An 11,560-nucleotide genomic window follows, 5' to 3' on the forward strand; every position below is an offset into this window, starting at 1 on the left:
GAGAAGCGCTGCAGGGAGGATGTCCAGGCTGCTAAAAGGTTCTCAAGCAAAAAAGTGAGACTTTCAAAAGCATCTTCGTGCTTGGCTTCCACTGATGTCAGCAGCAAACTGAAGGCCATGAGGATCCCACCTCCGTGTAAGGGGCCAAAACTCTTTTCATGATTTGGCCCGACGCATTCAGGCTTCTGCAAGTAACGTCTGGAGGTTTTGACAAAGACTTTTCCCGAGCCACACTTGAAGTAAAAATTAGGCAGAAACAAACCCAAATATCGGTTGAAGGCAAAACAAAGTCAGACTAAACCCTCGGTCATAGTCTGTATTCAGAGCATTTTATTATTTAAAAAAGTTACAAAACAAAGCTCACGGATTCCTTGTTAACTCTTGTTTTCTACAGAGTCATAAACAAGATTATAACAGACCAAAATGCTCCTGTGCAAATATCATCATCAAAAATAAACGTGTTGTGTTATGTACACATAAGTTACCGTCAAATATTAACATTAAAACATCTCTCAATATAAATGGACTGCAAGAAAAACGCAGCATTGTTTTAATCTTCTAAATAAATCGGACGCTTCGTCTGTGACGCAAAAGAGTTATCAACCCCATTTCTTCTCTTTCCTCTAAGATAGTCTCATTTGAAATAGTCTGGGTTAAGTCTAAAAGCATCTCAGCAGCAGCATTCTGTACATTGTCCTCAAAATGCAACAGTAATAGGTTAAGGATGGAGGTGTCTGAGGAGCACAGCTGTAATCAGAGCCACCTCTCGTTATTACATGCTCCGTCATCCTCGAGGCACCGTGACTGGTGGGAGCGCACGCTCCGTAGCCTCCACTGGAAATCTTTCCATTGAGAGCCAGGCTGACTTTTCTCTTGAGTACGTTTGTGAAATGTAGATGGGCCTGTCTGAAGCCACGGGCTGATCTCCTCACAAGGGTTTAAAAGTTAAAAGCTATGAATAGGCTTTTTTGAGGACTCGACGACTGTCCCGGAGAGTGGAAGTACAGTTCTCCCCTCCCCAGATACTCATTAGGAACAAAAGAACATCGCACGATGCCTGAATCCAGGACACACGGATGGTTTAATAATGAACTTGTAACAGCTGGAGGAGGCTTGCCAGGCTCAGCAGTGTGGCGTTCAGGTGCTCGCAGCTCGTGGATCCAGAACATGCCTGTTTGCAACCTTTCTGACGGCACCTGAGCATTTTCAGGTCTCCCGCTTCTCTGTGCACGCGAACACGTCCTTAGCTGTGCGGTTCCCCCTCCAAAGAGCTGTCCTTCGTGTACCTAAATCCATTAAGCACCACATCCGGGCAAAGCTCGGGCATTTCCACCTTGCTGGAGAGTGGCTGAAGATGCAGGTCACTGTTGTTGTCCCCAGCAACAGTCACTCCAGAAGGGTGAGTATGAGCGGAATCATCACCTTTTCCAGCTTCTTCTTGCACAACTCGGTAGTTTTCTAGGGTCAAGCTCACGCTGGGGATGGTAGGAGTGTGAGCTACTTTCAATGTCTTCTTTGACCTGAACCTTTGGTAGCAGAAGAGGAGGGACAAGACTAGCGTATCTATAAGCAGCTCAAACATTTCAACTACAGACAACACTGAGGATCCAAACCAGAGACTCCATTGGCTTCCCATGCTGGACAGAAGCAGATTCTCCTGTGGAAAGAATTAAAGGGTTGTGTTTATCAAACACAGCAGAGCTCCAGGAATGTGAAATTATTGCATATTGCCAGCAGGTCAGGTAGCTGCTGGCCATTTGGGGAGTTATTTTGTGTGACTGTGTAAGATGTGAAATTTTCGAGTCTCTTCCTTAAGAAGAATAACCCCACCCCACCTCGGGAGCCGTAAATAATCCTCCCTCCAACTACACACAGCACACCATAACTAACGACAGGTAACAATGCTTTGAGCTGATGTTGTGCAACCTACTGAGAGCAGAGGAGACTCGTTCACAGACTGGTAGTTCAGTTGCTGGTAGAAGATGGTCACCTTGGCGATATCATTCCTGTGTGGGAGAAAGGGAGCAGTCAGCAACGGCGGGATGGCCACGTGGCATTCACCCGGCGGAAGGTACTGCCGGCATTCTCGTCTTGATTTTACATGCTGGTTGCGAGGCAATGGGTCTCACCGCTCGCTCAAGCTTTCTTCTTCCTCAGGGTGTTTAACATGAGCTTGGAAAAAGTTTACAGCAGTGGCTGTCTTACAGTGTTGTGAGGAGAGACGGGAAATTTATTGGATGACCCTGTACCTTTTCCTCCTGTCCCCCCTTTCCAGGCCGACACCTACACATTCTGCGAGGATGAAGAGCTAACCCACGGTTTTAACAGAAGTACCTTCTCGCAGCGACTAACCTGTTGCTGGTGGAGTTATAGCCATTCTGATGCCTTAGAGCTTGGCGGATCCAGTCCTGCAGCAGAGCATATGTATGTTATTGGCAAGCCTGTCTTCTGAGTTTTTGTATGTTTAATATGTTGTAAATGTAGAGCTCGTAAGCAATAAAATGGCTATTGCGAATAATAAAAACAGATATAATTGAGTTTATAATTGTGTTTATAACATATAGTGATAGCTGTCAAGTAGTAGCTATATTTGCCAGAAGGGCAAGGAAATGCACCCTGATATTTTAGGTGTGTATAGTCTTAAATTCTGCCTTTAATGGCAACCCCACCAAATAATTTCCTCTTTTAAAATGTATTGGTTGTATTTACATCTACATTATCACCTATTTCACGTTAATTAATTACCTGGTCATACAGCCCAAACAGCCATTTACCTTTAGAACATGAGAAATGGCAAGAGGTCACCTATTGACTCACAAGTTTCCGCTGCATCCCTGCAGCACCTCACAAACAGTAATGAGCGAGCTGTTACACCACAACACCCACGGGAAGCAAAAAGTCAATAACGCCGGTCTGTAGGTGGGAACTAAGGCAGTGAGCGAATTACTTAAGGTCACCAGGAAGTTTGGATTAGAACTGGAACTGAATGTACCTCTCCAGCACCTCAGTCTGGCATCTTAACTACAGGGTCGTTCCCTTGGGCGCAGGTTTTGGACCAGTTCGCTTTATTTGCCACTTCCATTGCTGCTGCCTGAGTCATTGTTTTCACCCTTAACTTCAATGTTCCAACAGCCACAGTAAATACAGTATCCCCTCTAAACATAGCAGTTGTCCGTGTGGACTACCTGAGACTTCGCTGATGGCCATTTAGCTGTCCCAGCAGACACCTTGTACAGTGATTCCCTGATAAGATAAAAATGGAGATGATGATCACTATGACTCTTGGCACTTAAAAGGGACTATATGAAGGAGTTTAACAATGCTAACTACTTGCCCAAAGCAGAAGTTCTGGGGTCAGCTCTCGATAACCTTGGAAAAAGCTTTGTAAGCCAGCTTAGAAAATGAAAGCAGGGGCTGCCCGAAAACTGTTCGGAAATCTAGAACAGTTTCAAAATCCCGATAACTTTTCTATGATGCATTCAAAACCAAGATATTTGATATTTTGCATTAAAATTATGTCTTTCCATTTTGAAATTGACTCACAATAAAAACGGTGAGCCGAGAAAAGTAATATAGATTGAAAAAAGACACAGTCAGTTTGGTTTGGGTTTAAAACATTTCAGCACGATTAAAACAATTTCCCCTCTCTGCTGTCATGCACACATAAAGTTCTTATTTAATTTGTCTAATGCTGTCATCTTTTTCCTTTCTCAGTATTGGGGTCAAACATCAGACTGAAATCTCTCGTTTGAAAACACCAAAATTCAGTCGCCCAGTTGGTCTGTAAACGTTCCACTAAGTTGCTGACTTTTCCACTGGGGTAATTCTTCCTCTGCAAGCTGGTGCTTACTGCGCTCTACTTTTGTGACCTACCGGCAAGGCTTGGGGCACTGGTCAAAACAATTCAGGTGATGATTCCTGAGCCGGTTGTACAGCTGGTAAAAGCAGTGACCTGGTGAAAGAAATGGGAGGAACACACTCAGACGTTTCCCCAGGAGATGGAAGGCTACCAGACGGGAGGCTACCGAAACCTCTGCCCTCACTCGGCCGTCCCGAGCATGGAGCACGCTCTCAGAGGGACCTGTTTCTGGCTCACTCTCACTTTGGGATGGTTCCAGACGGCCGAGCTAATCACCTGTGTGCAACGCACGTGCCCTCCCTGTAAGGCTCTGCTGAGGATAGGCCAACCAGAAAACCAAGAGAAGTTATTCAAAGCTTTGTCTTACACCAATACCGGTAACATGAAAGAGCTTGACCCTATGTTAGTGTCCTTAATAAAGGGATGCTTGACAGCATCAAGGTTTTTTATGTACTAACTTGATATCCATGCAAACACACAGAAAGGCATCTGCCGTCTGGCTGGATTCAGTGATGTGAGGAAATAGTCTAAGCATGAAATAGGCAGAAAGTAGAAGGGCAGTAACCTAAGGAGTCATGGAACCAGCGACTATTGTAGGAAGGAGTTCCCCTCCGCCAAGGACAATACAGCCGTCGTTTGCCCTTACCCCATGCAGGCTGCTTATTGTAGTTACAGTATTCAGCACCGGGAGGCAGTGGGTAGTAGTAATAACCACAGCCACACTTTCGAACCATTATGTGCTGAAAGCAGGAATGCAAACAAGCCTGGAAAATAAAGAAGGCATAAAAGATCAGATAAGCCAGAAATTCTCATGCGCCCAAATCTGTTCAGTGAGTCTGTAGCACGCAGCTGCTAGGAGGCAACGTACAGACTTTGTTGATGCAAAAAAAGACACCAGCCATTACTAGAGCATGACGATGCAAAAGGTTTTCACTTTTCATTCCTTGGCTTTACCTCTGAAAACAGTATTGAACTCAGCAAGAAAGCATTTCCCCCAGCCCCCTGTTTCATTATGCCCAGTAACACCTCAGTTAAACAGCCCAAGCATCTAGAGCCAGGAGCAACTACTTACACAGATAAAGGCCCAATGGCCCAAGAAAGTCCTACTATAAGAGTCCAGCTGCCTGGACTGGCTCACTGGCTGTTCTCTCTTGCGTTACAAGGAGGGAAGAGCCCCAGTGCCTGGGACTGAGCACCCCCACTCAGTAAAGCACATGCAAAGTTATCCTGTTAGTGAGTTTCTTTAAAGAGGAACACGGATCTCTCTTATCTCCAGCAATGAACCTGCTGATTTGCAGCTCTCTGGACAGTAAGGTATGACTTGTTTACTATTCATCCACTCTGAATAAGCTGGGGCCTCGGCCAGCCGCTCTGACAATACCTGCAGGGTGTAGGAGTTGTTGTACAGGAGTTTAACATTCACATCATTGCCATTAGTCGTGCATTTCCCATAATTGCCACCCAGGCGATTCACCTCATCCTGTGGACACAGAAAAGAGGCCCAGGTGATTAGGAGCTTTAACTGGACCTAGCCATCACCATCTAAACTTAACTGGATGGAGCATCATATAAAGGACAGGAAGTATAGAAAGACATGTGAGCAGCCAAGCTGTACCTTGCTAAAAACCCTGTACAGTAACAGGGCAAGGTAGGGGAGTGCACGGGGTCAGCCAGTGTCCAGCTGACAAGCAGTAACTCATCTTGGCAAAATTACTAAATCACTTCTGAACGTTGGTTCTCATCCTAGTGCACACATGCAGCCCCCTGCATAGAGCCGGAACAAGATACAAGAGGTGGCAGAGCCTCAGTGTAAAACAAATCAGGCCCCAATTTATTGGGGACCAAAAGGTCACTTGCACATATGGAATAATTTTGTTTTACCCACGGGAACCTGAGTGCAGTGAAGGGAGAAAAAGGGCTTGCATAAATACACACGCTCAGCCAAGAACTGACCACGAGAGCCCCACCAGCCCGTTGTACGAGTCAGTCACGGTGTTCAGCTCCTCACAAATTCTGCAAACGGAAGGAAAAGCAACAACGCTCTTGAGCAAGTGGCTGACCTGCTGAATGCCTATGGTGGTTGCGATGCCTGGTCTGATGTCGAAGCCTTCATGCTCAAGGAACGGCGTCTGATTGTGGTTGTGTATCATCACTTTCACACCTGCTACTGTAGACAAGAGTGGGATGTGATCCTTCTGCTCCGCTCTTAGGATAAGAGAAAGCCCTGTAAACCAAAGAAAAGGGAAGCAAGTAATAACTTATTTGGGGCCAAAATAGGACCACCACCACGTCTTGAATTCTCAGCACTGATCAAAGTGCTGTTTTTAGCTCACAGAAGAGCCATTCTTTTTCCCTAGAGACCTGGTGAGTGGTCAGGTAGCAACTGCACCAGCCTACTCCAAAACTGTAATAATATTCTGCTTGAAAACTAAAATAATATTCTGCTTGCTATAAGTTAAGATATGGCTGATATGGCTATCATATACATGTGGCTAGTGAAGCAAGCAAATACAGTCTATCATTTGTGCCACCAGACCAGAAGGGAGGGCTATATGTCAGTAAGCCGTGTATAGAAGACATATATTTAATCCATAGTCAAATTATATTAACTTTAGCTCTCCTTCCCACCCTTTGCCACATGACATACCGTAAGGAACTCCTGGTTTTGTAGCTGTCCAAAAAGGGTCTGTTCCCTTGCTGTTAAAAGTATAGCAGCTTCCAAAGACTGGGTGGTGAAAGTGAACGTAGTCACTGAAAACAAGAGGGATTTTGATGGATTTTAATTCTGACTGTAGCAATACCTTTACTTCTATGTCGGATGTGTTTTGTTTGTGTGTATGTACAGGAAAAAGGTTGTCAACTCACTGGAGACAAGGAACAAAATCAGGTGTGCAGGGATTCACTGCTCAGCCAAGGTTACAGCCAGAGCAGCAAACACAGGAGGCAAATTCAGAGCTCTGACTTGCTTTTCCTTCCACCAAATAGACTAAATTTTTCCCTGCTTTTTCCAACAACCAGACAGGTTAAAGTTCTGTGCTCTAATCAATAGGAGAAACACCAATTCTGTGCTCTAATCAATAGAAGAAATAGATTCTCTCTTTCCTTGTTTTCTTAAAAATTATACTGCTTATTATGATCATGCAGAACTTCCCTGGCCAGGGCCGCCTGCACAACCCACCAGTTTATAAGAGCTCTTAAGAAGAGCTGCATGAACACATGTTCAAAAGTGACGATGCTCACCATCAAGTGCACAGATGGAGATATATTACATGAAAGCATCAGAAACACTAAGTGCAGAAGAACGTAAGAGTCGGTTGCCTCAAGGGAAGATAAGATAGGACTTGTCTCACAAAATTATCTACAAGAAGCTTTGTAGACCGCTCTCCTCTTTGCTGAAAGTGCTTAGAAAAACACTTAAGTTTGCCTTCTGCTTATTCTGTCTCACAGATGAGTGCACTGCTGTTAACTCTGCTCAAGTCATCAGCTGAAAACAAGTAGGCCAGCAAATAGCTCATGGGTGCCTGAGGCACAGCATTGTCTTGGGCGGTGTATATCAGTTTCATTTGGAAGAGCTTCCAGCAGCGGAGCCCGCAGGCATGCAGGAAACAGAAGGTACAGCTTTGCCTTTGGCATGTGCAGCGTACCAGCTGAGCACGAGTGCAGCTCAGCCCTTTGCCTCTAGGGACAACAGGATGCAAAAAGACCTTCAAACCCTTTTGGCATTAACTGAGTCCTCCTGGCATAGTAGTTGAGAACAATCTTTGTGCTCCAGGGCCAAGTACTACAGCAGAGTTGTGAGAGCCTTCTTCCCCTTCTCTCCTCCCTTTTCATTGTTACAGCAAGAAGAGACCCCACTTTTAGCCGCTGGACACCTGAGGATTCGTGCGCCTCTCCTCCTATGCGGATAGACATGAATCATTTACGATTCAATACAGTCAATGCATTTTTGCACCAGTAAAGGTTTAATTGCTGCTGAATTTCTCTTAGGCTTCTCTGACACCCTGAGACACTAACTCACAGTCACGGAGGTAAGTCATGGCAGAAGGGTAATTTCTAGGTTCCTAGCCCCATGTTCTGATCATGAGAGGCTGTTCTTTCTTTCGGGCGTATCCCCCACAAGGCCTCAGCCTGGCAGTTTGCCATGAGGTGCAGTGCCTGCACTGCCTGAAAGTGTGGGCTCAGCTTCAGTCTCCCCAGTCCTTGAGTTCTGCTGAAATCACAATTAGCATTTCAAGAAGTAACATACCCGGGCCTGCAGGGCTCCCCGTCATACTGACAGGAGTAGACCATATCTTCTATTTGCTCTTCATGATCAGAAATGTTGATTATAACTGGCAGCTGGGACATGATATTCATGTAGTGAAACCTGTACCATTCAAGAATTGCATCCATCCCAGACGAATAGGTCTTGTAGAAGCAATTCCCACCTGTGGCATTGCACTGGAAGAAGAGAGGGAGCCATTCAGCACAGCCAGGACATGACAGCCGAAGGGTAACGGAGATCGGGGGTAAAGGCAATACTGGGTACAGGGCCAAGGGGAACCTCTGCTTTTCCAGAAAGTGAAGTCTCTGATCATTTTAGTTATCACAGAATCATGGAATGGCTGAGGTTGGAAGGGACCTCTGGAAGTCGTCTTGTTACACGCTAAGCACCTTCTCTCCTTGAAGCTGAATTAGGTGGGTTACTTCCTCCCATATGAATGAGTGCAGGGGAGAAGAGGAAGAAGAGAGCAGACAAGCAAACTCAAGTACCCTGGGAGAAGGAAGGACAGGGCTGGTGGCAGTTCTCTGCAACCCATGAATCACGAACCAAGTTCTGAGATCCTTTCCTTGTTCTTACTCAGGCCTTAGGTAAACAGTGACAGATTCTGGTGAAAACGGGCCTGGTGAAGGACTTCAGGGTAGGGCAGGACGATAATAATCAGGCAAAAATTGCTGGCCTTTCAAGCCACATCAATCTCTCTCTCATCGTGCTTCTGCTCTTATATTTATGCTAACCCTCTTTTTGATAGGAAGAATCTGAAGCACGCGCATTCTCGCCAAAGTCACAGATACACATTTATTGTATTCATCCTCTTAATTTGTTATTGCTGTCTTTTGTTTTATTTGCAACATTTCTAGTGCCCCCAGCACCACAGCATTTAGACACCGAGGGAATCCTCACATGTTGTTTCTCTGTTATTTCTAGGCTCACTTGCTAAGTCTAGATGGTTTGTACTGTTTTAGGTAGGGGTACAATGATTCCCATAGCCAGCTGCTGCCATTCTCTGCTGAATTTGTCACTACCAGAGGGACTTTACAGGTGGGTGGGCTGTGTAAGACCATTGAACCGTTGCTATTGTTTCAATTCACAAGAATCCAGGCAATCAGTGTAAACTGTTAGAGGAGGGGATGGGCTCTCCTGAAATATTCTCCAAGCTGTCATCGTACAGCACTGAAACTAATTTTTTTTCACTCATTTTTTTGAATGTACCTTGTGAGATCTTTGTCAGGGCCCTGAGTGCACTGATAAGCCTTAAGGGCCCTGAGCAGCCTCACCTGGGGCTCCCACCACACCCTCTGCCCATGGGCCCAGGAGCTCATTTAAGCTCAGTTCAGAGCCTTTAGTCCCTCTTCGGGCTGTGCTGTAGGGCTGCTGCTGTGCTCCTGCCTCACTGCGGACCCTGTTGACCGAGTGAGTTAACTTCACGGCCTGATCTTGAACCTGCCTTATTGCCACAAGCTCGCCCGACGAGCTGGACTCGGTTGGACGTGGACACCGTCCGTGTGCTGTCCCTGCTTGCTCAGGTACTGTGGGATGGGGCCCTGGCCTGCGCTGCGGGCAAGCTCCCCCTCTGTCCCCTGGGAGCAGCCAGTCCTCGCTGCTTGTGTCTGTAGCCAGGTTACAGTCTCAGAGAAGACAGGCACTCACCAGCCTGAAGCCCACGCTGGAATCCTTCTTCCCTGACCTGTTACTGTGGTCAGACATTCTCAAGAGTGAGAAGTTTTGGCTCAGCTTGAAGCTAGATCTGCTGAGATTTCCGATGCTTGATAAGTCTCTTACGTGGATGTTTTTCTCATTCATGTGGAATGAGCTGGCTGATGTGTTGATGCCATATAAAAAAGCGATAGATTCTTCTGCCATGTGATCCAATTGAACCAAATGTTCGCTAACCAGTTCAAATCTGCAAGGAACAGAAATATTAGCTATTTGTGAATATCCATGTTTCTATTAGACAAAAACGCCTTATTTTATGCGCCTTCCCAGTATCTGTGGAAAGGGTACTCTCCTGGTCTCTGCAGACCTTGATGTCTGTGTGAGAAAACCCAGCAATTAGGGTGCCTATGCTTAGCATACCTAACTTTAATTTATTAGGAGCTCCAGTAGCTGAATTTCCAGTCGCTGGATCCTGCACTGAAAGCCTCAGAACCTGTAGCCATGCAACGTCAGCGGCACAAACTGGCCTTCCTGCCAGCCAATTACATAATTATTCTGAGAAAATTACTTAATTCCTTTACTATGTAATTTGAAGCTTCTCACTTGCCACTACTGTGTGAACCTTGTTTGACAAGCAGGGCCACAAACTTCCACAGAAGTTATATTGTTTTCTTAAAGCCATTCTGCAGTACAAAAAACCAAGCAGAATCAGCTCCAGCCCGCATCATTCCAGAGACTGAGACCTTAGTTCCGAATGAATACACACAGTAGCCACGTTTTTCAGGGAAAGGCTGTTTTTATCAGAGCACAAAATCAGTTAGCAGCTTAAACCAAGTCACAAGGTAGAGTTCCCTCTATCCCGACTCAGTGCATGAAATAAACTGCTACATGCTGTTGCACAATCCCCAGCAAGATCTTATCTTAAAGCCAGTTTGGAAATAACGATAGGCCCTTTCCACCCCTGTAAGGCAGAGAGACCTCCCTCCGCCTTCAGCCTCTCTCAGGCTGCAGGGATAAGGTTGCTGGCTCTCCCTGAACCCTTGTGACTCTGAAGACATGACTACAGCCCGGGGGAAAGCACCAGTTACCTGTATGGGTCCAGATTGCAGATGGTAATGGCTGGAAACATCTTGGGCTCTGAATGCATTGACATGGTCAGGACAACAGGGTAGGCCCAATACTGGCTGAACATGAGGGCGAATTGCCAGTATAACATGCCAAAGCTGGCGAGTAAAAGCAGAGTCCAAAAAGCTGTTTTCATCCTGTTGCTGTCTGAGCATACGAGGCGGATGGTGCCATGGATTGTTGTGTTCTTACAGAAGAACTCAAACATATCCTTGAAGGAATCATAAAACTCAATTAAGCCTTCTTTCCTCTCTTCTCTTGCCACTTCCTGCTCCATCCTCTAAGTCTATTTCTGTTCAATAAAGAAAAAAAACAAACAAACAAAGAGATCTTATTAGCCTTTTAGAAAGACCACGGTCAATCTATGGACTCTTTCAAACAGGGCACCAACGAGTTTGCTGTTAGCAAAAGCTGGAAATAACCGTGAGCTGAGGCTCATCTGTCTTTCCAGAGTTTGGACACCAGAAAGTAGCAAAGCCAAATGTTCTGTGTGCAACTGCTGAAGTAACTTGAGGCATTTTACCCCACTTACACTGTGACTTCTCTGTTAGTATGGATATGCAAAGTTGAAGTGACTAATACACACGGTGCCAAGTCTGCAGCCAAAGGGGTGTGTAGTTCTTTCTAAGAACACTAAGGACCAACACTTAATTCTGAAA

At 45.7% G+C, this 11,560-nt stretch overlaps 1 protein-coding gene across 1 annotated transcript; it reads right to left on the bottom strand.

Moving 5' to 3' along the window:
• Positions 1-1,185: 1,185 nt before the first annotated feature.
• SCNN1D (sodium channel epithelial 1 subunit delta) lies at positions 1,186-11,178 on the bottom strand. Its single transcript, XM_009511655.2, has 12 exons — positions 10,865-11,178; positions 9,771-10,023; positions 8,106-8,299; positions 6,507-6,610; positions 5,920-6,083; positions 5,241-5,339; positions 4,506-4,623; positions 3,874-3,952; positions 3,186-3,243; positions 2,353-2,408; positions 1,931-2,006; positions 1,186-1,657 (listed from the first exon to the last, which is right to left on the bottom strand). The coding sequence occupies exons 1-12, from the start codon at positions 11,176-11,178 to the stop codon at positions 1,244-1,246; spliced, it is 1,929 nt and encodes a 642-aa protein (XP_009509950.2). The 3' UTR covers positions 1,186-1,243.
• Between the last annotated feature and the right edge of the window lie 382 nt (positions 11,179-11,560).

The sequence above is a fragment of the Phalacrocorax carbo genome, chromosome 20 (assembly GCF_963921805.1).
Source record: "Phalacrocorax carbo chromosome 20, bPhaCar2.1, whole genome shotgun sequence".
Taxonomy (NCBI): Eukaryota; Metazoa; Chordata; class Aves; order Suliformes; family Phalacrocoracidae; genus Phalacrocorax; species Phalacrocorax carbo.